Source organism: Sorex fumeus, unplaced genomic scaffold, assembly GCF_029834395.1.
Source record: "Sorex fumeus unplaced genomic scaffold, SorFum_2.1 ptg000021l, whole genome shotgun sequence".
In the NCBI taxonomy this organism is placed as follows: Eukaryota; Metazoa; Chordata; class Mammalia; order Eulipotyphla; family Soricidae; genus Sorex; species Sorex fumeus.
The window spans coordinates 12623624-12650353 of NW_026606078.1; the positions used below are offsets into that span (position 1 = coordinate 12623624).

The 26730-nt window shown below is 41.3% G+C and overlaps 1 protein-coding gene across 1 annotated transcript in view; it reads right to left on the reverse strand.

Annotated features, from left to right (window-relative positions):
* LOC130022879 (uncharacterized) overlaps positions 1-26730 on the reverse strand; it is a 63354-nt gene that overhangs the window by 26691 nt on the left and 9933 nt on the right. Inside the window, exons 5-6 of the mRNA XM_056113603.1 lie at positions 24797-24812; positions 23794-23864 (exon numbers count right to left, since the gene is read on the reverse strand). Coding sequence (XP_055969578.1) covers positions 23794-23864; positions 24797-24812 — 87 coding nt within the window. The remainder of the gene's footprint in view (positions 1-23793; positions 23865-24796; positions 24813-26730) is intronic.

Below are 26730 nucleotides of genomic sequence, written 5' to 3' on the forward strand. Positions count from 1 at the left end.
AAGATCAATGGCCCCATAGAGAGAGACTGTGGAAGACTTTGGAACAGTCACAGTAAGCGTAAATAACATCATTTATGTGTCTCCAGATTACCTTGATTTGCAAGGAGGTAAGTTGCATCTCAAGTCACAGTGAGTTATATAATTGGAGGCTTTATTTCTATAGAGAAAAGAGATACCAGAGAGCAAACTCCATGGCTCAGTGCTAGAGTAAAAACAGATTTTCTACAAGAATGGTGGAAACCGAACCACCAGCAAATAGTCAATGAGTCAATATAAAAGGGGACAACACCACAAATCCCTGCTCTTGGATGGGAGCCTTAGGATGTATTTATGTGTTTGTTAGCATAGAGTATAGCCAGGGTGATAGCTGACAATTTATCTTATTATCCCCAGGCCCGATCAGCCTTTTGTCTGTCATCTACAAGATGTTCACTTGAGTCATCCTGAATAGGATTGGCAGAACACTAGATGAAGGACAACCATGCAAGCAATTCGGTTTCTGCAAAGGATTCAGCACGATCGTACATATCCAGATGATAACCAAACTCATTGAGGTTTCTCGGGAGTTCAAGATGCCGCTCTGTCTAATGTTCATTGATTTTAAGAACGCCTTTGATTCTGTTGAGACAGAAGCAGTCATTGAAGCCCTAGCCAATCAAGGCATTCATACTCAATACATCAGGATCCTCCATGAACTGTATTATGGATTCACTACCAGGATCTCGCCATTCTACAAAGAAGTGATCATCGATGTCAAGAGAGGGGTTAGGCAATGTAATACCATTTCACCGAAACTCTTCAGTGCCACCATCAAGAACGTCATGCAACAACTGGAATGGGAAGGAATGAGGTGAAGATAGATGGTTGGCAACTACACCACCTCCGCTTTGCTGATGACATCATTCTAATAACACCAAACATTAGCCAAGTGGCACAAATGCTAGGCGACTTCAACTGTGAGTGTGGAAAGGTCGGACTCCAGCTGAATCTCATGAAGACAATGTTTATGAGAAACAGTCTCGTTCCTGACATTCCATTCTCTCTCAACAGAACGACCATCTCCGAGCACAATAGTTAGGTGTACCTGGGTCAAGAAGTCAACATAACGAATGACCTGGCACCTGAGTTGTGCAGGAGGAAGAGAGTAGTTTGGAATGCCTTCAAGAGCATCAAAGAAATAGCTAAGAGAATGAAGAACCTATGGCTCTGGGCACATCTCTTTGATTCCACTGTTCTTCCTGCATTAACATACGCCTCAGAGACCTGGGCCCTACGAAAACAGATGAGAATGCTATTGGAATCTCCCAAAGAGGAATTGAAAGAGCTATGCTTGGAGTATCACGTTTCACTCAAATGAGAGAAAGAATCCCGAGTTCTGACCTGCGTTGAAGGTCAAGAATCAGGGACACTGTCTCAATTGCCAAGGCGTCGAAAACCAGATGGGCTAGACACGTAATGAGATTTGGAGATGACCGCTGGAGTAGAGCCATTACCGACTGGATTCCATGGGATGTCAAAAGACTACTTGGTCGCCCACCTACAAGATGGTCAGACTTCTTCATCAAGACCTTGAACAATCGGTTTGAGGCTGTTCATGTTCCAAGAATGAACAGATGCCATTGGGCTACACTACTACATGACAGAGGGCTGGAGCGATAGCACAGCAGGTAGGGCGTCTGCCTTGCACGCAGCCAACATGGCCGACCCGAGTTCGATTCCTCCGCCCCTCTCAGAGAGCCCGGCAAGCTACCGAGAGTATTCGATATGCCAGACACAGTAACAACAAAGTCTCCAATGGAGACGTTACTGGGCCCGCTCAAGCAAATCGACGATCAATGGGAGGGCCTTTACTTTTACTACGTGACAGAGACGAATGGAGACATTACTGGCACTTCGGTTGTGTGAATTGATGAGTAACGGGAAGTCAAGTGATCAAGTGATCAAATGATCCCGAGTGTAGGCAGGTAGAGATCAAGTTGGTGGAGATGGATTTAGAATTTGGTGGGAACTCGGCCAACCCAGGTTCGATTCCTCCGCCCGCACGGCAAAGCCTGGTAAGCTACCTGTGTTGTATTCAATATGCCAAAAACAGTAACAAGTCTCAAAATGGAGATGTTACTGGGCCGCTCGAGCAAATCAAAGAACAACGCGAGGACAGTGCTACAGTGCTAAACAAACTCCACTGTTGCCTACTCATAAGAAAAATCTAATCTCTGCATCAAGTCTTTTGTTAAGCATATCACATGTTGTATCCATGCCCATACTCATTACTGGGACTATATTCATCCACAGTGATTCCTGTCCTTCAAGGTCTAGAACAGCATTATTTAATCACCACTCGATGGACCTGTCCACAGGTAAGGAAAGGTTGAATCTACCATTCTACCATCATGGTAGTAAATGGAAAGTACTGACAGGTGATAGGTCTGCTTGCAGCAGAGGTGCTAGTTCAGAGGTGTTAAAAAGGTTGCAAAACACTGATCTAGTATACTAAAGTAAATGCAACTTCTAAAAGACTTAAATAATGTGATAGGGGACGGAGCAATAGTACAGTGGGTGAGGGATTTACCTTAGATGTGGCCAACCTCCATTTCATCCCTAGAACCCCATATGATCCCCAGAGCAATGCCAAGAGTAACCCCTGAGAATAACCTGGTATGATGCTCTGATCTCCTTGAAAAAGCCCCAAAAATATAATAGCTGTAGACTTCAAGAATCTCTTCACTGTATCCCCATTGTGATTGCTCTTGAGTATGCTGATGACTGATATCTTAAGTGTGTGTCTCCTAAATCTCTTCCTGTCTTTTTTTTTTTGCTTTTTTGGGTCACACCTGGTGATGCACAGGGGTTCCTCCTGGCTCTGCACTCAGAAGTTACTCCTGGAAGTGCTCAGGGGACCATATGGGATGCTGGGAATTGAACCAGGATCAGCCGCGTGCAAGGCAAACTCCCTATCCACTGTGCTATCTCTCCAGCCCCAAAATCTCTTCCTTTCTTAACCCTCTAAAAACACCTGGGCAGAAGAACCTTCAGATCAGAATCAGACCAAAGATGAGTGATTACTGGTAACTTGAAGTGGCTGGGAAAGCATGAACCATAGAGCTGCCTAAGGAGAGGGAGTCTGAAGAGCTCACTCTCATCCCTCTGCTGAGAATTTATGCTACTCTCCCATAGAGACCTCTCTACTGCTCTCTACTGCTTTGATATCATTCCTTCATTGATACTAGACATATAATGAAGGCATGTTCAGGAGTGTCCGTAAATAAGACAATCTCAGCATTATGAATAAATATCCTTAGCCTAATCCTTCAGCCTACAAATTCCAAATAAAACCTAAAAAGCAAGCCAATAGAATACAGCAGACCAACTCAACACATAGCAGTTTTAAACAAAATGAGGAAACACAGAAATGGGCTACAAATGATGGGCAAAATGAAACCTCAGAAAAAGAATGAGAAGCAAATTAATCTCCCCAGGTTGGACAGGTCTATGGTCTGAAAACTATGGGACATTCTTGTAATGGGGTGGGAGATTCCTCTTTCTGATGTAACATACAGCAGCCCCCAGTCACATCCCACAGTCCCTGGAATAGAAACAGACAAACACCCCAAGTAGTCTTGAAAGGCATGAGAAGAACAAGAAGCTGAATCCTCAGTGCCTTCTTGGAAGAGGCGCAAGCAGAATCTCCTTTTTTCCTGAAGGTCCAGCAGTCCCCAGATACACTAGGCTCTCTCTGGCATGGTGTTGGCCCAGCTCCCCAGCTGAACTTCATCAAACCACAAATGGTTGTAGTTCTATAGCTCCCAGAGCTCTTGGCCATATTTCAAAGTATTGTCCAAATTTCAAAGTATTGTCAGCCCAGTAGGACCACAGAAAATCTGATGGGAAAGCTGCACAGAAGAACACCAAGCTCTTGAGCAAAACCAATAATACAAAAGATTCAGTTAGCCTAACCTGCAGGGGGCTCCCGGTAACCACTCTCCGGCCCGCGGAGGTGGCCCGAGGATTGATCCGATGGTGCAAGGAGGGACCAACCGAATGAACACGAGACACAAGAGACAGAGTACAGCTTAGAAACAGAGAGAAAAAGGGACAGGCTTTATTGAGGGATACAGGCTGTTTATATACGGTCCGGGCAGCTCAGTCAGGAGCAGAAGCAATATAACCATATATGGTAAGGTCAGCAACAAGAGCTTTACCTAACATTCAAGGTAGACATTTGTATATCAAAGGGTCTTAGGGCAGTAGATGCATCCTGGAGGTTACTATAGATAAGGCCAGATAAGATAACTGTCAGCCTGATGTTATTTGCTATAGATCAGGCATCCACTGAGTCAGGAAGCTCTGGCAGACTGTCACCAATGTCTGTCCCAAGCAGTTCCTAACATGGGAACCGTGGCCAGGGTCTATGAGAGGGCTCTTGGCTTCCCACACTAACCAGTCCAGTAAAGACTCAGACCATAACTTCAGTAACACCATTGTGAGATATAACAATTATCACAAGTTGATTTATTGATCTAAGTTTTGATAATTTCATTTCTCTTTGCACTGGAGCTCCTACTGGTGCAGCTCCTCAGCCACCTATGAGAACACTCCAAGGAATCGGAGAGGCAAAAACTTGGATACTGAGATCAAACCCTGGCAACAGACTGAAGCCAGGGACCTAACGTTTCCTGGAGAAAAATGTAGATTAATTAAAGATTAATAATTTCTCATTGGCCAGGCTTGGGACCAATGAAACCTTTGCTGTATGAAACCTTTAAATGAGTATAGGTTTTGTTCCTGAGATACCTTAGAGAATCTGGGTACATATTTCACCAGAAACTACACAGCCCATGTAACCATCAGTTTTCCTCTTCATTAGTTTTCCCTTTCATCTTCCCTTACCACATGCTCTAGTCCTGCACGTGCTGCATTTTTTTGTTTCTATATAATCATTTTCTTACCTTCAATAAACATATCTTTTTGCTGTCAATCAGTAATCTGTGTCTGTGATAATCAGTCACAAGTTGCATTGGAATTGGCTCCTTGTTTCAGGTCATCAGTGCTGAGGGTCAGCACACTTATTACAACACTTTTCTGTTGTAATAAGTAATAGGAAGGAAATTTGTTTGTGCCTGCTAAGAGGGCAGGCTTGGGTGATGGATGGGAAATTGGAGACATTGATGGAGAGAAAGACACACAGATGGTGGGAATGGTGTTGAAAATTTGATGCCCGAAGTAACTATATTATGAACAACTTGGTAAATCATGAGTCATAATTAAGAATAAAATTTTAAATAAAAATCAGTGAAAATTCAAGTAATATTTTAAATGTGATAGAACTGAGTAAAACTTAACTCTAAATGCCTAGAGATTTACAACAACTATATAGTTGATTATTCATAGACCCAAGGTAACAAAAACAAGTTTATGAGCTGGTTCCTTATCTGAATATGTCACTGTGTCAAGCACTACTGTATACCAGCCAACAGTAGTATTCAGCACCATCCTCTGACTGGGCCCCCGAGATTGTGAGGGCAGCTTTGTTCCCAAGGATGGAGCCTGAGAACCGGGCTGGAGTCCAGGAATGTTTTTGGCTCGTGTGGTAAAGCAATGTTCTAGGAGCTTGACCAGACTTCTGCTGGAGCCAGTATGGATCGTGACCATCACTGACTGCTCCAGTGCTGGAACCACGTGTGAGAGGGACTGTCCCTCCCGGGCTCACAGTCAGTGAAGGCTCCTGAGTCCAGCCTGTGAACTGGACCCTGAAATAGAAACAGAAGCATGTCAGGAATGAAGATTGAAGTCAGAGATATCATCCGGAGGTTGGTCACAGAAATCTCCATGAACCTAGGCAGTGAGTAAGGAGGAGAAAAACAAGGTGGGGGAGAGGACTCCTGCTCATGGTGCAGACCTGTTGGCACATCTTCAGTCTGGACATGCTGCATCAGTGCACCCTGTTGGCATGATAATGTTAAGTATATTTTAATTATTCAGAGCAAAGGATTTTTTTTCCTTTTTGGGTCACACCAAGCGATGCTCAGGGGTTATTCCTGGCTCTGCACTCAGGAATTACTCCTGGCGGTGCTTCGGGGACCATATGGGATGCCGGGATCGAACCAAGGTCTGCCACGTGCAGGGCAAACGCCCTACCCGCTGTGCTATCGCTCCAGCCCCGAGAAAAGGATTTTTTTAAAGTTTTTTTCAGTCTTTTAAAAGAACCTTTATTTGCTATGTAAAATCAAATTCTTAAATTTAGCTTTTAAAAAAAATAAAAGACATTCAAAATATTGCTGGCATTCAACTCAGCCTTCAAATACTTCCTAGTACCATCATTATGATCCATCTTTGCTAATTCCTGTTGGTACTTATTTACTTCTGTTCAATATCCTCCTCAAAGTTTTAATTCTGTCTAAGTGTATACCTTTCCTTGCAACATTTAGCAATTATCATTTACAAAATTTCCTCTTTCTTTGTATTCATAACTCATTTTCTTTCTGAAATCTTTTTAATGGGTCTTGGGTGTCTGTCAAGGAGCCAGAATGTTTATTGCTTAAAAATCTTTGTCTTGGGCTTCTGTGCATATGTTACCTGCCCTGCATGTGGCTAGTCAGGTTTTAATCCCCAGTATCTCATATGATCTCCCAAGATTTCTAGGAGTGATTCCAGAGCACACAGCCAGGACTAAGGCCTGAGTACCATGGGTGAAAAAAAGTTTTACAGAGTATTCTGGGACTGCATACAGTACAAATATTAGATCTGGAAATTTTAAACACAGGTAGAGGAAAAATTTTATTTTTTTTCCCTTATGTTTGTGATGGAGATTTTTTTCTGTGACAATTTTACAAATGCTAATAAAACAGAAATTTTATAGACTTCTTATATATGCATATATTTTTACCTATAATTTGGTATTATTGATAAATGCTACAACCTAGATTATCTGATTGCGCCTATAATAACTAAGAATTTACATCAATACTATGATTCTAACAAATAACAGACTTCATACATATTTAACAAGTTTTTGTTTTTGATATAAGGTCACACCCAGCAATTCTAAGGGTTTAATCTTGGCACTTCAGGGTCAGGTGAATGAGACCAGTTGTAGTTACTGGTCAAGAAGGGAGACATCCATGACATTGGCAACTATCGCCCGATCTGCCTATTGTCTGTCATCTACAAGCTGTTCACTCGAGTCATCCTGAATAGGATTGGCAGAACACTAGATGAAGGACAACCATGCGAGCAAGCAGGGTTCCGCAAAGGATTCAGCACCATCGACCATATCCACAAGGTAACCAAGCTCATTGAGGTTTCTCGGGAGTTCAAGATGCCGCTCTGCTTAACGTTCATTGATTTAAAGAAGGCCTTTGATTCTGTTGAGACAGAAGCGGTCATTGAAGCCCTAGCCAATCAGGGCATTCAAGCCCAATACATCAGGATCCTCCGTGAGCTGTATTGCGGATTCACTACCAGGATCTCACCATTCTACAAAGAAGTGATCGTTGATGTCAAGAGAGGGGTGCGGCAGGGTGATACCATTTCACCGAAACTCTTCAGTGCCATCCTCGAGAACATCATGCGACGACTGGACTGGGAAGGAATGGGAGTGAAGATAGATGGTCGGCAACTACACCACCTCCGCTTTGCTGATGACATTGTTTTAATAACACCAAATATCAGCCAAGCGGCACAAATGCTGGCCGACTTTGACCGTGAGTGTGGAAAGGTAGGACTACAGCTGAATCTTACGAAGACAATGTTTATGAGAAACAGCCTTGTTCCTGACGCCCCATTCGCTCTCAATGGAACGACCATCTCCGAATGCAACAGCTATGTGTACCTAGGTCGAGAGGTCAACATGACAAATGACCTGGCACCCGAGCTGCGCAGGAGGAAGAGAGCGGCTTGGAACGCCTTCAAGAACGTCGAAGAAATAGCTAAGAGGACGAAGAACCTCCGGCTCCGGGCACATCTCTTTGATTCCACTGTTCTTCCTGCATTAACATATGCCTCAGAGACCTGGGCCCTACGCAAACAAGATGAGAACGCCATTCAGGTCTCCCAAAGAAGAATAGAAAGAGCTATGCTTGGAATATCACGTTTCACTCAAATGAGAGAACGAATCCGGAGTTCTGATATCCGTCGACGATCAAGGATCAGGGACGCTGTCTCATATGCCAAGGTGTCGAAAATCAGATGGGCTGGTCACGTAATGAGATTTAAAGACGACCGTTGGACTAGAGCTGTTACTGATTGGATTCCACGGGATGTCAAGAGACCGCGTGGCCGCCCACCTACCAGATGGTCAGACTTCTTTGTCAAGATCATGAACGATCGGTTTGAGGCCCTCCATGTTCCCGGAGCGAACAGATGCCATTGGGCTACACTAGCACGCGACAGGGACAAATGGAGACGTTACTGGCGCCCGCTCGAGCAAATCGACGACTAACGGGAAGTTAAGTGATTTAAGTGATAATCTTGGCACTGCACTCAGGGATCACTCCTTGGAGGGCTAAGGTGGCCAAATGGAATACCAGCAATTGAACCCAGGTCAGCCGTATGCAAGGTATGCACCCTATGAGCTGTGCTATTGCTCCAGCCCATTATTTAACAAAGACGTTCTGCTTATGACATTCTTTTGCCTGTGCATGGAATTCAGGTAAACATATTACATTTATTCGTTATTCCTCGTTCAAATCCTGTAAGCCCAGTTAGTTTACCTTTTCTCTGCTATTCCTAATTTTGTGATTTTGAAAAATACTGTATGATATTTTATAGAATGTACATAATATGACCATTTCTGATGTTTTCTCCTGTTTACATTAATATTCTGGGTTTAGGTGTACAACAGTGAGACAGGCAGGTAGATAGGAAAGGCTCCCCATGGAAACGGAATTCCAAGGAAGTAATAAAACCAATAGCCCAAGGCTGCAAAAAATATACCTTGTAGACACAGGAATGGCTCTTGGTGCCAAGCCAAGAGACCCAAAGAAGACTGGGCCCTCGTAGAGAACCTCCAGGAGGAACAAAGGCCAAGAGAGGAATTTCAAAGAGAAACATTAACCAATCCTAGCTCTTTCCCCTTGGCTACCACCCTACTGGTGGACTTTCACTTAGCTAGAAAACCCTACCTGAGGCAGCTTGGGGAAAACCCTATAAAACATATAAAATAGATGTGTGTGTGTGTTTTTTTAGATTATAGCACTGTAGCACTATCCTCCCATTGTTCATCGATTTGCTCAAGCGGGCACCAGTAATGTCGCACAACAAACTGTGAGACTTGTTACTGTTTTTTGGCATATCGAATACATCACGGGTAGCTTGCCAGGCTTTGGTGTGTGGGCAAGATACTCTTGGTAGCTTGCTGGGCTCTCTGAGATGGGCAGAGGAATTGAACCTGGGTCGGCTGTGTGCAAGGCAAATGCCTTACCTGCTGTGCTAATGCGCCAACCTTTTTTTTTAGATTATTAATATCAATTATCTTTATCACATGATGATAAGATTTTTCAGGTAATCAACTTATGTGAGTTTTAGAAAATTATTTACTTCTACTAATAGTTTGTTTTTCTTTTGATGAACAAATAATGGACATGGAATAGTTTATAATACTCCACTTTATCCTTTTATGTTTTATTTTGGGGTCACACTTGACAGTGCTGTGGGCTTATTCCTGGCTCTGTACCCAAGGATCATCTCTGGCAATGTTCACAAAACCGTCTAGGGTGTCAAGGATCGAACCCTATTTGACTGTGTGCAAAGCAAGTGCCCTATCACACTGGCCCCATTTGCAATTGATTAGTGTTGATTCGTCCCTTCCTTATGGACTCAAGTTGTTTTCACTCCTTTGTTATTACCTTGCTATAGTAATTTTATTGATTTTATGATAAGGTCAAAAGATTCAACTTAATTGCCTTCTCCAGCAAATGGTGGATTGTTGTTGAGGTGGCAGTAGTGATGGTGGTGCTGGAATCATTATTGTTTATACTATTATGACTATCAATACTACAACCACCACTATGACTACTACTAATTCTGCTGCTTCTACTACTAGTACTACTACTACCATTGCTGTTGCTATTTCTATTGTTATGGATTGGACATTTACACCAGGGCATTGATATTTTGCCCAGATAAAACTTTGTTCAAAATGTTTAGAAAAAGATAATTAGATGAAAGAGGACAAGCTGCTCACATCAATATTTTAACACCAGAGAAGCTGCTTCATTCTGTGCAGAAGGTGAAATATGAGCTTCAAACTTCAGATAATAATAGTATAAGAGTGAGATTCAGAATCCTGGGGTACTTGGGGTGTCCCAGGGAATAAGCAGCTGCTGAACTCTTTAAGAAGCTCAAGATCAGAAGACACTTTGCAGCCAGAGAGGACTCAGAAGCTAAGTCTCTATCAACAAACAAGCACACATAGCCAGCCCTCATCGGACAAGGAAATTACAGATCATAAGTCCCTGCAGTCAGGAACTGACTCATTAGTACCCCAAGACTCCAGATGCTCCTAGTTGAAACAGCACAGGATGAACGTAAGGTAAGGAGACTTGGCCTGAGACCTGGTCACTGAAGGTCCTTAAACATTCTGGCCTTGCACCCTGCTGTGACCCAAGTTGCTCTTATAATCTGAAGTTTATTGGAAAGCACAATTTTTCTAAATTTTATTATTAAAAATCTGCCATATCAACAATGTTAATGTCTAGAGACGTTTTAACATTAGATTATTGAAAAGCAAAACCTTTATTCTACTTAAATAAGCAATGTCTAAAATCAGAAGTGTTAAAAAAAAAGTGCCCAAAATGGATTTGGTGTGTATTCTTTGTATTCCATTCGATTTCTTTTAGGTTATGATTCTTCCCTGCCCTATCTATGGGGAAGGTAATAAGGAAGAAACTATTTGATTCTGTGGTTCCCCGTTTTCTCAGTAGCAAGAATGTTTGAAGTCTTCCTCCCCCTTTATGACTCTAATTGTACGAATTCATCTTATTACATCTAAGAGTTTTTACTCATAAAAGAAATATTCTCAGAAAAATGACCTCTTATGTATTGGTGCATGCCTTGCAGGCAGCAGACCCATGTTTGATCCCCAACACCTCAAATGATCCCTGAGCATTACCTGAAATGATCCCTGAGCACTGGGATAGGATTTAACCTTGTACACAGTCAAGTGTGCCTCCCCCCCCACAATGGACTTTAGAGTATTCAAGACTCTTACATTATCTCCAGTTCACCATATCATTCTCCTTACCCCCACTCCCTACTTTCTTGGCATTCTCAATTACATAATCCTGAGCCAAAGATTTTCCTTGGTGGCACTTTCAACAGACACTCTTAGAACTAACTGCATAATGTAGAAGTAGAGGTATTTTTCAAATATCACTGTTCATAAAAATCACACTTATATTTCTTCCGAGGGCTGGAGCGATAGCACAGCATTAGGGCGTTTGCCTTACAAGTGGCCAATATGGCCGACCCGAGTTCGATTCCTCTGCCCCTCTCGGAGAGCCGGGCACGCTACCGAGAGTGTTTCGCCTGCACGGCAGAGCCTGGCAAGCTACACATGACGTATTCGATATGCCAAACACAGTAACAACAAGTCTCAAGGCGGAGACGTTACTGGGCCCGCTCGAGCAAATTGATGAACAACGGGAGGACCGTGATACCGTGATATTTCTTCCAAACTGGAGTGCTGGTTGAAATAGATCTTTGCACACCAACAGAAGTTTCTGACTCAACAGGCTGTTATGGGAATTACATTTCCACTAAATTCCCAGTAACACTCCCATTGCAATGCTAAAGGAAATAATTTCGGCTGCCTGTGTAGTTAATGAAATCAATATGACAGTACTGTTTGAATAGGAAGACACTAGCAGGTGGGCTGGGTCTCTGAGTCTCACTGTGGGCTACATAATTTTAAGTTGTTTCTCCTCACCATCATTATAGGCAGGAGAGGAGAGAGTGAACAGGATAAAGAGTCACCTTAGAAAAATGGAGAAACACTGAAGAGAAAGGATGAAGCATATTGATGAACCCCCACATTAAGATATAGCTGCCTCCACTTCCCTGTGTCTTTTCTCTTTCCTCCTTCAAATGATGAGACCTTGTAAACACCTGAAAAATTTGGTTGCACTTCTTCCTGGTCTCACATCATAGTGTAAGTGCTATGGCCCATGTGCAGCTTACAGTGATACTCAGCATCATCCTTTGTAAGAGCCCTCATGATGCTGAGGGCAACTTTTTTTCCAGAGATGGATCAAGAGAAGTGATTGGGGATCACAGAGGGTCTATTAGTTATGTTACATAACACGGGGAATATGGCCTGGTGTATACTGGTACCAACTTGGGTAGTTACCTGCAGAGACTGACCCTGTGTTGAGGCCACAAGTAATGGTGGCAGTCCCTCCTGTAAGTAGGGAGCCTCCTGATGGCTCCTGGGTCACCACTGTGTGGGAATGCACCCCTGAAGATGACAGGAGAGAAACAATCACATAAGATGATGGCTGTCCTGCATCCCTGCCTCATGGCTACCTCGCCTTCTCCCCACCAAGATGGTAGAGTCCTTTCTTCTGACTTGACCGATAGGAGAGGAGACTGAGCAGAAGAATCATGCAGGCCATGGTGGGAAAATCACATGACATGATCTCCTCAGCCTCCTGGGTTGATGTGTGGAGTCCTTGGTTCTTTTCATGCATTTCAGACTCATCAGAGGAAGCAGGGCTTCATGTGAATAAGAGTTCTTATTCTCCACCAGCTCAGTGTTACCACGATGCCCCCTGGAGGAAATCTCGAGAGTAAGAAGGTGCAACCTCACACAGAGAAGAGTCAGCACAATGATTAAGACACTGAGAGACAGTCCCACATCAGTTTCCCCTGTCCCCATGACATTGCTGCTGTATTTATTCTCTAAAAGGTTTTGGCCTTGCAAGATTTTACTTGCCCCCCCCCCCCCCCACACACACACCCTCTCCAGCCCAGTCATTGAGTCTCCATTCCTAACTGCATATTATTTTGAGCACTCTGACCTCCTTCTCTGGGAATGGTAGCAAATCTTCCTCCTGTGTTTGTCCATTAGGAAATCACAGAGATCATATCTGGGGTGTGAAGAGACATGGTTTCCCCTGGACATAATTCTGAACCTTATTCAGAAGCAATGATGGGGGTATTTAGAGTACGGGTTGGACACCCCAAGCTTCACTGTGCGGTTTGGGCAGATATCTCCCTTTGCTCTAACATGTCATGATTACATGAGACAACTTTAATGTACCAGCAGATTTGAGGTAATTATTTAAATACGTAATCATTAAGATATGGCATTCATCTTAATAGCAGATATAAGAAAACTGGAAAATAATTCCTATTTTCAGAAAAAGTAATGGCGTATTAAAGTGCTAATATATATGAATTATGGAGCATTCCATAATTCTTGCTCCAATAAAAATCTCTGGAGATGATGAAATAGACAGGTTGGAGGGTAACAGGTTCACAGTCAGGAAGATAAAAGGATGGTAACAGTTTGTGATAATAACATCAAATTTGTTTTATTACATTGAAAAATAATGGAATTTGACTTATATTTTTAGTTTTTTGGCCACACCTTGTTGTCTTCAAGGGTGATCCTACTGGCCTATACTCAGAAATTGCTCCTGGCAGTGCTGCGGGATCATATGTGGTGCCGGGGATTGAACAAGTTCAATCATGTGCAAGGCAAGCAATGCTACTTCTGTACTAACTCTTTGGCCCCCAATTTGATATTTTTAATTACAATATTTCACTTAATCTCACTTAACTTCCCGTTAGTTGTTGATTTGCTTGAGCAGGTGCCAGTAACGTCTCCATTTGTCCCTATCGCGTGCTAGTGTAGCCCAATGGCATCTGTTCGCTCTGGGAACATGAAGAGCCTCAAATCGATCGTTCATGATCTTCACGAAGAAGTCTGACCATCTGGTAGGTGGACGGCCACGCGGTCTTTTGATATCCCATGGAATCCAGTCGGTAACAGCTCTAGTCCAGCGGTCATCTTTAAATCTCATTACGTGACCAGCCCAATATTGTATTGTAAAATTACAATATTTAGTTTGACTAATAACAAATGCATGGTTATCATCTGCACTTGATTCTTAAGTCATAACAGACAGATTCAGTGCAATTGGTTATAGACTAATGCATCTCTTAGTCAGTGGACTAAATGTATAGATAGGCAGAATAATTTGAAGTGAGGAATAGAGTTGATATCTTAGACAATATTATAAATTATTATAAAACCTATTGAAATATAAATGTATAAATCATAGTTTTAGATTGTAGTTTAAAGCTGGGAATGAAATGCCTTTTACCTTCTTCCCCTTTACTCCCAGGAATCCTTTGGATATATGTGGAATTTTATGGTTCCGTGAAAATTTTAGAGATACTTTTTCTATGTCCTTGGAGAAAGTCATTGGGATTATGATAGGGATTGCATTGTATCTGCAAAAAGCTTTGGGTAGGATGATCATTTTAACAATAGTAAGCCTCCCAATCAATGAACATGGAATATTTCTCATTTACTATGTCTTCTAAAGGTAAAGGCCCTCCCGTTGTTCATTGATTTGCTCGAGCGGGCCCAGTAACGCCTCCATTGGAGACTTTGTTGTTACTGTGTTTGGCATATCGAATACGTCATGGGGAGCTTGCCAGGTTCTGCCGTGCGGGCGAGATACTCTCAGTAGCTTGCCAGGCTCTCTGAGAGGGGTGAAGGAATCGAACTCGGGTCAGCCATGTTGGCTGCGTGCAAGGCAAACACCCTACCACTGTGCTATCGCTCCAGGCTTCCCTATGGTTCCCCCCACAGAGCCAGTTGTCGATTTGCTCGAGCGGGCGCCAGTAACGTCTCCATTTGTCCCTATAGCGTGCTAGTGTAGCCCAATGGCATCTGTTTGCTCTGGGAACATGAAGAGCCTCAAACTGATAGTTCATGATCTTGATGAAGAAGTCTGACCATCTGGTAGGTGGGCGGCCACGCGATCTTTTGGGCTGGAGCGATAGCACAGTGGTAGGACATTTGCCTTGCACGCAGCCAACATGGCCAACCCGAGTTCGATTCCTCCGCCCCTCTCGGAGAGCCCGGCAAGCTACCGAGAGTATCTCGCCCGCACAGCAAAGCCTGGAAAGCTCCCCGTGACATATTCGATATGCCAGACACAGTAACAACAAAGTCTCCAATGGAGACGTTACTGGGCCTGCTCAAGCAAATCGATGATCAACGGGAGGGCCTTTACTTTCCTTTCCTTTACTTTACTTTCTATGTCTTCTATTTCTTTTCAGTGTGACTTATAGTTTATGATGTTTAAGTTTTTCATTTACTTATTCTGTTAGTAATAGGTACCCTGTTTTCTTTGACACAACTAAATGGAAAGTTGGAAAGTTTTTAAATTTCTTTTTCTTTATATCATCATATGTATATTAGTGAACTGATTTTTCAATATTGAGTTTTCTATCCTGCCACTTTACTGTTTGGTTTATTTTTCCTATAGTTTTTTCTTTTAGTTTCAAATAATTGAATGTGTGGGTACACTTCCAAATTCATTCTCTAAGGTGTCACTTTTATATTAAATTTAGATAAAGAGAATATAAGAGATGGGAATTACAAAACACTACCTCTGATAAGTATTGATGTACAATCATTAAACTACTTGGATATAGAATTCAACAGTACATTGAAATAATTATAATGATCGCCATGGGAATTCATCTTTGGTATGCAAGAGTGTCTCACAGTATGAAAGTAAATCATCTCAATACATCATATTAAAAGAATGAAGGACAAAAGCTACGTTAACATTACATGCAGAAAAATGTGGAGAAGATTCAACAACTTTTTGTAATATATATATTCAATAAAATTGGAATGTAAGAAAAATATCTCAATTTAGTATACAGGACACTTTTTTGTGTTTGCTTTTGGAACATACCAGTCTTGCTTCTGGCTCTGTGGGGGGACCATAGGGAGTGTGTGTGTGTGTGTGTGTGTATCTGTCTATCTATCAATCTATATGTGTGTGTGTGTGTGTGTGTGTGTGTGTGTGTGTCATGGTGATTTTATATGCATCTATACTTACAAAGTTGTTTGTGACTGAGTTTTAACCATGCAAGTTTCCAACATCTAACACTTCACCAGTGCACATATCCTGCCACCAATGTTCCCAGTTTCCCTCCCACCCTCTACTTTCCTACCCCACCCTCCTAGCCTACCTCTATGATAAACACATCCCTCTCCCTCCCTCCCTCCTACTCTCTCTCTCTCTTTCTCTCTCTCTTCCATTTTCCTTATTGGCACTATGGTTTGAATACTATTATGAATGCATATCTTGCATATCACTTTACTTCCCTTCTAAGGTAAAAAGGTAAAGGCCCTCTCGTTGATCGTCGATTTGCTCAAGCGGGCCTAGTAACATCTCCATTGGAGACTTTGTTGTTACTGTGTTTGGCATATTGAATACTCTCGGTAGCTTGCCGGGCTCTCCGAGAGGGGCGGAGGAATCAAACTCAGGTCGGTCATGTTGGCCGCTAGTAAGGCGAACACCCTACCACTGTGCTATCGCTCCAGCCTTCTACACACAGATTCCCTTCTACACACAGATTTTGTGTGTAGACTTCTACACTACTTCCCTTCTACACACAGATTTTGTACATTGTGATCATTTTCAACTGTCATTGTCATAGTGGTCCCTTCTCTGTCCTAAACTGCACTCCCCCTTCCCCTTGGTGGCAAGCTTCCTACCATGGACTAGTCCTTTGTTTCTACTGCTTGGGGTATTATTCACATACTGTGAGGTTTTTTTTTTAATATCCCACAAATGAGTGCAATCATTGTTTGTCCCTCTTCCTCTGACTCATTTCACCCAACATGACAGTCTCCATGTTCATCTATGTTGTAAGCAAATTTCATGACTTCATTTTTTCTAACAGCTGCATAGTGTTCCATTGTGTAGATAAACCACAGTTTCTTTATCCATTCATCTGTTCTCAGGCACTTGGACTATTTCCAGACTCTGGGTATCCTACAGAATACTTTTAAAGAACATAAAATAGTGAAAGAATGAATCCACTCTGGCCATCCCATCCCAAATGCCCCCCCCATCCCCGCGCACACACACACACACGCCACTGGTAAATCAGAAGCAACACAAGGATATCCACTTTTACCACCTCAATTCAACATAGTATCAGAATTTTCAACATTAGCAAAGATGACAAGAAGAAAAGACAAAATCCAAGAAATTATGAGGGAATATCTATTTGCACATATATAGTTTATATATAGAACATTCTAAATATCCTAAATATTCATTCTAAATATCCAAATGAAGTTTGGAATACTATGCGGCTGTTAGAAAAAATGAAGCTCACATATGTATTCATATGCCAACTCCTTTTTGAAGTAATAAAAAGTCCTCATAGTAACAAGATTCATCAGAGAAAATATCAATTGCATTTATAGAAATAATTATTGACAACCCCAAAAGGAAATTAAAATATCTGAGTAGTAACTGCCCTAATAGTATCAAATAATTAGGAATAAAATCAACCAAAGAGTGAATAGTTGTATACCGAAAACTGAAAACAGGGAACAAAACCAAAAGAGACTGGTTTCACTTATTTAAGACTGCTTTGCATAAATTAAAAAATACAAACAGTGGCTGGTAAGAGCACTACAATGAATTAAGGGCTAGAATGCATGCTGGTACATACAAGACTCCTAAGTTTGAACTCTGGTAATGCAGATTTTCAATATATATATACACATATATGTTAAAAAACTCCTTCAAGTCATCAACTATATTTTTAAAAAGATAACGAAAGTGACTTCACTAGAGAAAATAAAATAAATAAGTGACTTTAATAGACACATTTCAAAGATTCTCTATGCAGCAATGCACACAAAACATGGACACATGTTTAAATAAGCAATCATCAGAGAAGAATCAAATAAAAGAATAATTAGGCTACCCTACAAAATAAAATAAATTAAAAAAATAATTGTTTGTGAGAACGTGAAGAAAATGGAAACTTTGTGCAATCAAATCTGCCACTATGGAAAACCCATTGTATGTTAACTAACAGAACCTCATCCTCAGACTGGAGCACCTGGAATTTAAGAATACTTTTTCCCCCAAAGCGGGAGTCGAAGGACCAGGCAGGGATCAATGAGTGTTTATTGATTAAATCAGAAATCAATTCCCTGTGGTATTGCTCAAGTTTCTGCTTCACTAGAATTGGTTTGTAATCATCCCTGAGAGTGGCTGTTCTTCCTGGTGTCATGGTCACCAGGGGACTCAGTCTGAGAACTGGATCCTGAAACAAAAAAACTGATTAGGAACAAACACCAGTCAGTTATTAGGAACCAAGGCAGGCCCATTGCTTCCAACTCTAAATTCTGAAAGATCTGTAGATCTGGGAAACTAGGCAAAGAGGCTAATATGGGCCATGGTAAAGGTTGTAAAGATCTCTGACCCTGATGCTCCGAGGGCTTGCTTAAGATGTAAGATGTGTGCTGAAAGTAGACTATGGACCAAACATGATAGCCACTTAGTACCCATATACAAACCATAAGACCCAAAAGGAGGGAGAGAGATTAAAGGGAATGTGCCTGCCACCTTGGGGCGGGGGGATTGACAGGTGGCAGGGTGTGAACATTGGTAGTGGAGAATGGGCACTGATAGGTACTCGATCATTGTATGACTGGAACGTAATCACAAAAGTTTGTAAGTCTGTAACAGTATCTCATTGATGTCGGTGGGCCCTGAGTCCCTTCGTGGTCACCATCTGATGTCGGTGGGCCCCACGGGTGACTTATGTGAAGCGGGGAGGAGAAAGACAGTCACTTTCTCCCCACCCGCCTCTGCCACTTGGGACCCAGGGTTGCTGGGGTCTTGTCTTGCCTCGCAGAAAGGAATTTCAGAGACAAGCAGTGAAGTAAATAGATTTTATTTGGAGGATTTTTAGGTGTGGAGGGGGAGAGAGAGAGAGTAAAGTTAGACACGAAAGCATGAAAGTACACATCTCAAGAGGGGAGATGTGGGCAACACATGTGCTCAGGCACCACATGTGCTCAGCCACGTGGGCGCAAGCAGCACATGGGCTCAGGCAGCATATGCGAGCCCTTCCTTTGTTCAAGGTGGCCTTTATAGGGTTTCTCCAGCCTGCCCCCACGTGGGGCTTCTTTCCAGGTAAAAGTTCGTTGCTAAGGAAGTTACCAGGGAGGTCCAAAAAGAGGAATTTCATGGGGAGGCCTATATCCTGAGGGTCTGCAGATGGTCTTATCAGGCCTTTGTTTTCTGTATCCACAAGTTGGGTCATTCCTAGAATTCTTCTTCCATTGCAAAGGGCCTTTCCCTATCTACCTGCCTACATCATCATGATGATTAATTTAAAAGAAAAAAAGATTTCCTGGCCCAAATCTGGTGCTGACATCTCTAGTGTCATTTTTTTATCTTTTCTTAAGCAACCTGGGTAAAGATCTTGTGCTTGAGGGCCCAATTATGAAAATATAGACCATCATTGAAGTCACCCTCCAATTCTGGATCCTTGGCCAAGGACTCAGTTTCAGGCTGAGATAGAGTAGGATTGTATTTAGTTTGAAGTTTTGTCCCTTGGGAGAAAGTACCAGACGTAACATTTCACTTAACTCAGTATGTGTTTGTGCAGGGTCTACTGATTTCCAACTGAATTTGTTAATCCCCTAATCAACTCTGAGAAGAGGAACATCGTCACCTAATGATGTTCTCAATCTAAGGCTGATGATAGGAATTCTGTAGAGCAAATAGTCTTCTTTCAGACAATATTGTCATATCTTTGTTCTACATTTTTGTCTTATTTCCCCCAATTCAAATACAACCCAATTTTTTTTTGGTAACTTGTTAACAATTTTCTGTAATGTTTTTGTTTGTGCTAAAAATCTTTATGCCTTCTTTTCAATATTGGTGTTACCCTTTGTTGAGTTGTTTCAAAAGAGGTTTTTTGTATATTTGTTTGAATATTACTTTATAAAATATGTACTTTTCCATATACAAATTGCTTCTTTTTGTTTGTATGCAAGAAATGCATCATGACAAAATAGGTTATTTTCTTTATTTTTTATTTAACACAAAATACAAATTAGATACAAATTTCCAACATTAAATACAGAACTTCAAGAAATCTCTTGAATCTTGACTAACTCAGTTCTATGCAGTACACAGTTGCAGGCTTACAATTTCAGTTCACCATCTGCACAAAGGAAAAACACCCATTCTGTTAGACACTGCAAGAACGCACAGAGTTGGGTCAGTTATCAGGGAGATAGAAGGGGAGAGCCACTCTGTATTGGCCAGAACTCTCAAGTGGAATCTAAAACTGTGAGTGTGGTTCCAATGTTGCTTTCTAGTTAATCTTGAACACTTAAGGTTGTGTCAGGCTATAAAGAGATTTTGTTTTCCTTCCTCAGCTCTTACTCAATGAATCTACATTGTAGGATTTTTTTTCTTAATTCAACTTTTCAATCCCAGAAATAGTTCTAGTTTTCTGTGTAATTACTGTAGGAAATGTCTACCAAAGTCCTGGTCAGTTGGTGGTTGGAGAAGGAGTTTGTCACTAGTTGCTTGATCACAAAAACAGTATTTATTTTGGAGGGTCACTCACCTTACTCCAAATCATTAAAAAAATAACAAACTTACCTAAACTAACATTCTGCAAGAAGGGCTACTTTTCAGTTATTTTTATTTAAGGCATCAATTGCATGTTAACTCCATTGGCATTGGCAATATCTAGAAGAAAGACTGGTTAGTCAACTTCTGTGTAAACATATTAGGTTTTTGTTTGAAAGGTATTCTACGCATATTCATGGCATATAGGAGAGGTATTTATTCAATATGTGACAAAATTGGTTCAATTCTTCTTGGGAAATGATTTGTAACTTGTTTGAAAAGATTAATCTTTTTTACCGGATCCAAAGTTTTTGGATAGTCACTTGATTTTGGAAAGGGTGTTTCAATTTCAATGTTTCTGAAGTGGCTGCATCTGCTTTTACTACTTAGAGGGTGCAAGGGGATAATCAATACTATGTATGCAAGGTGATCTTGGTCAGTTACAGAGGGTTGTTACCACAAATAAAAAGATGAAAAATAAACCTCAGCAATTATAAAGATGAGATGTCTGTGATATTAGCTGGAATAACAGATTCATACTATGTCTGATCAGTGTAACATCCTCAATTACACATATTGCTAAGGATATTTGCTGGTCTAATATTACTGAGAAGTACTTTACATAGCTCTTCACTGATCTCTATTTAAGAGTGAACTTTGCCATTTGCCTGCATCCATAGCTACGGAATAGACAGATATTCAAAGTAACACATTCTCTGCTATTTAGGAGAATTTGCAAAGAGAAAAGGTGGGAATGAAGCTGAGAGATTAACCTCTCACAAGAAGTACTACACATCTCATACAGATATGATTTGGGCAGTGATTCCCAGTCATAAAATGGCATGGAAAATCAATAAAAGGGAAGTCATAATGTTAAAAGTAGGATTCAAAGTCTTAAGCAAAGAATGAGTGCTGCTTTATTTATAGAACCCATTATTCTTGAGAATTCATGAAACCCTGGTGAATCAATGGGAATATGATGAGGAAACTGAAGGCTGTACACTGATGTCAAGTTTGCCTCTAGTTTTCTGAGCCTACATCCTATCAATCTAGTGCCAGAATGAGAAGAGAAAAATTACTGGAGGTGCTTTGTTTTAATTTATGCAATCACAATCACAAATCACAAATCATCCTGTTATTCGTCAATTGCCTCGAGCAGGCCCCAGTAACGTCTCTTTCATCCTAGCCCTGAGATTATATTCAAGGCTCTTTAGGAGAATGAGACCCATCATTCTTACTGCTATTTGGCACATTGGGTACGCCACGGGGAGTTTGCCAGACTCTGCCGTGTGGGGAGGCTACATTCGGTAGCCTGCTAGTTTGTCCAAAGTAGGAGTGAGATAATAAGATGCCATAATAAGATGTCGTGAGACCGCGAATGTGAATGCGGCCGCATGGTTCCGGGAGCTGGTTTTTATAGTCTCTGAGTCTTGGCCGTTGATGGCATTACAGGGTGACAGGAGGCCAGTTGGTGGGTGTAACACCCGCCTACTGGAATTTGGAGGATCTGGGTGGAGGATGCTCAACCCCAATCCAAGTAGGCTTGGAGATCTCGGCCCCAGAACCCATGTGGCTTTGTCCCTCTGCCAGTACCTTCATATGTGCGGAGAGTGGTCTCAGCATGGTGGTGGCTGGTCCTGGAGGTCTTCGGCTGCTGGAGCCATGGTCGGGGCGGGGAGGAAAGCTCAACCCGCTCCCCTCCAAGGGGCCCTGGCGAGGACAGCCAGGCGCGGGGGCAGGAGACTGCCTAATTTATGCAAAGCACAATTATATGGAGCGATAGCACAGCGGTAGGGCATTTGCCTTGCACGCAGCCAACATGGCCGACCCAAGTTTGATTCCTCCGCCCCTCTCGGAGAGCCCTGCAAGCTACCGAGAGTATCTCGCCCGCAAGGCAGAGCCTGGAAACCTCCCGTGACATATTCGATATGCCAAACACAGTAACAACAAAGTCTCCAATGGAGATGTTACTGGGCCCGCTCGAGCAAATCGATGAACAACGGGCCTTAAAATCCTTCTCAAAACAGTATTACAATAATTTTTTATTCTTTGCCTCTTATCCATGTTGGAATTAAAATTCTCTCTCCAAACACGGTGGAAAGTTTGAGACTCTCAATTTATATCTTTTCTTTTTTATTTTGTTTTTTGGTAAATAAACACATATTTGAATTATTGAGGCACTGTGACTTACACAGTTATTCATAGTTCAGTTCAAGTGTGTAATGTTCCAAAATCAATCATACCACCAGTGTCAGCTTGCCTTCAACTACGAACGCAATGACAGCTCCTAGATCAGATGCATATCTGATTTGCATATTCTAACAATATTCCTCTTTCCAGTTGCTTTTTTCTTTTCTTTCTTTTTTTTTTTTTGACTTTATGCATCACACTCAGCAATACTCAGGGGTTACACCTGTATCTGCACTCAGGAATTACTCTTGGCAGTGCTCAGTGAACCATATGGGAATTCAGGGATCAAACCTGGGATGGCTGCATGGAAGGCAAACACCCTACACAGTGTACTATTGCTCCAGCCACTTCAATTGGCTTGATTCAAACTTTACCCAATGAAGAAGTATGTCAGTATCAGAGCTTAACTGATAGCTTAGATTCTGAAGTTGAAGCAGGTAAAGGTCCTTGTCTGGCTTGTCACTTTTGGTAATTTATGGTATCTGTGCTAGCCATCCCAGTTTCTCTATTCAAACATTTATCTCCCCTGCCTTTGAGTTTGAAATGCAGCCTCATGAATCCCAGTATACTCTTGGTTCTTGTTACATAAATGATCATGTATCTACCAATTAGAAAATTATCTCATGAACAGAAGGATAAACACATTACTCTCTGGTGACCATCGGCACACATTGTCAAGACACTGTGTGCCTAGATGGTAGTCCTCTTAGCATAGTCAACGAGATGTCTGTGAGATCAGCTAAAACAACACTCATAGAATCGCTGATCAGTGTAATATTTTCAAATTCTTCTTAGGATGATACTATATTCTATACCATACACACACACACACGTACACACACCCCTTTTCACTCCAAAGAAATGGTATTTGACATTAAAATTGTACACCAACTCATTTCTAAAACACAAAGAGCAGAAAATATTTCTGCTTGGGGCATACAGGGTAACTTACTAAAGTATCGTAGTCCACCTGTGACTTCTCTCTGTTGTTGACACATTCCTGAAGCACATCATTATAAGAATCTAAAAGATAAGACACAGAAAAGATTGGTTAAAAGTATGTAATTGGTATTGAGAAATTAAACTAAGTAATTTCTCTTCGTAATGACTTTAATATTAATCATAGGTAAAGTCTGAATAAGATGTGTGTGCTACATGGGACCTCCATATTTTAGGTTTGAAGGTTAAAGAAAATGCTAGATGATTTTAACTGTGGAGTTAATATTGATTATTTCTCTCATAAGACAGAAATATTATCCTCATTCTATCACCACTGATACTGCTCCTAAATGTAGAACTCTTATTTTCCATCTGTACATACATAAACTTCAAAGGTGAACATGAAAGAAGGAAATAGTCCCCCATCCCCCCAAACACAGACCATAACAACCCTATGAGAAAAACAGCTGGGTACATAACTTTATTTTATATGAAAGAGGAACCTGGACCATTCATACTGGTACCACAATCCCTGAGAAGCAGTGTAATGAGCATAGTTCCAGGTAGGAGGGTGGTGAAGGTAGACTCATGTGTGCAGGTAAAGGCTGATGTATGATACTGGGAACTTACAGAGAAAATTGTAACAGTAAGCCTTGTGAGTACACTGAGAAAATATATTCTGAGGAAGCCATCTTTCTTTTCTCCCTCCTACTCTATTTTACTCTCGTTTTCTCATATCATGCTCAACACCAGCACACACACATTTGACAAAAACAATGCAGATTCTGATACAGCATACACAAAGACATTCTTCATGCTCTTCTTGAAAATCTGTTGCTTCCAAGGAATATGACCCATAACTATAGTGCTTCGCCCAGAAATAGCTGTTGTTCACATCTCCAAAATTTATGTGCCCAGAATCTGCTATGTGAAGTCTCTATAGATTGTTTAATAAAAAATGTCCATCCTTTTCATATACAATTTTTATCTACAGTGAGAAAATTTCAAGTACTTACCATATTCTTTATTCACCTGCAATAACAAGAAAAGAGAATAAGAATCAGATGTATAGCGTTCTGTGTATTTATTATTCACTTGGCATCCGGTCAAAAAACAAATAAGTTGAAAAATTCCATCAGCAAGCATGAGAACAACTATGGAAAAAACATGAGCATCTCTGGAGGACTTCCATTCAATCAATGCTCTGCAGTGGTGATGATCAAATTTCTAGATCCAAGAAGTGAAAAGATTTGGGGAGTAAAACCCTAATTCATCCATTTGATGATAATTGTGGATAGTCCCTGTAAAAATAGCATTCAATATCTCCAATGGACACTATAATATTTTCAGATATAGGATATTTATAAAATACACAAACCCAGAAATGGTATTTCTGCATGACAGTCAAACTTACCAGTCAATAGGAAGAACTGCTTTCCTCTCAATCAGTAGAATATTCACTGTCCCACAGTTCTTTCACATATGCTAAAGGGAGGAGAGCAATGATGAATCCAATGGAAAGCTCAACATTTACAAAACATTTTGGATGACTTGGAAAAGGAGCAGAGCATAGATGTGGTTCAATAAAGTAAGCAATTGCTTAATGTGGAAACTTGTACCTCCCAGGACAATAAGTGAAAGCAGAAAAGAAAACCAATGAGAGCACTAGAGAGAGTAATGGTTAGTTCAACTGGGATTGGATCCCTGAACCACATGACTTCCTCAGCATGAGCAGATGTAGCCCTGCAGTTTCCCAGGAGCTTCGAGGTTGGCCCTGGTTGGCCCTTGGGACACAAGGTTTAAGCAGCATCTCCTCTTTGGAATCCGCATATATCTGCTAGCTCAGTTAGTCAAAGATTATTATGAGTGACCTCTCAAAGCCATGCTTAGTAGACTCAATTAAAAAAAAAAGAGTCTAATCTTGGAATCATAGGCTGAATGGAGATAAAATGGATGAATGGAGATAATCCACATGATACTAAGGTACAGGCTATGGTGTAAATTTTAAATAATTGACTGTGTGACTACTTTTGCCAGGAATGAAACCCAGCTCAAGCTACCTTCTTATTAATCTTCTTTTTTTTATTTTTTATTGTTTTGACTTTTTGGGTCACACTAATGATGCTCAGGGGTTAGTCCTGGCTATGCACTCAGTAATCACTCCTGGCAGTGCTCAGGGGACCATATGGAATGCCGGGGAGGGATGAACTTAGGTCAGCTGTGTGCAAGGTAAATGCCCTCCCTACTGTACTATTGCTCCAGCTCCTGCCTACTTTCTTCTTGATGTCTTGATCAAACTTTTACCCTCTTTCAGACAAATAAAGGTTCGCTTTTATTTGACTTTCAATGGCAGGAAAATGCCCTTGAGACAATTATTCTACGATTTTCTCACTTATATAATACTCCATTTCTATACAAGTCATTCATACTGTCCACAATAATATGCTTAAATTCTGAATGTGTCATTAATTCAAATAGCATGGTTTCCCATCCCGTCCTCCTTTTTAATTGGCTTCTCTTTAATCCTGTGATAAATTGCCTACAGAGCCTCAGAAGACATCTAATGAAGGGACATGCATGTCAGTGGAAGACATGGGACGAGCATGTGCATTTGCTCCTCAAAAACAGGGAGAAGAGACACAGTGCCACGGGCACACAGCAAAACTGCTTACAATTCTTCTCTTTCAATGTTTGTAAAGAATAAACTAAAATGACCAAAACAAATACATGAAAGTTACACAGCTTTAGGGACAACATGACTGTTAAGGGAGAACACTAAGGTAATGATCATTTCTAAACCAAGTCTGTAGCACTGTCATAGGAAACCCAGAATCACAACTAGTCTTTAGGCTAAACTATGCAGGAATTTCTAAAAAAAAAGCATGTAAGTATAGAGTAAGTACTATATTCTATCGAGCTTCGAATTTCTTCCTTCTGCAGGAAGGAAAAA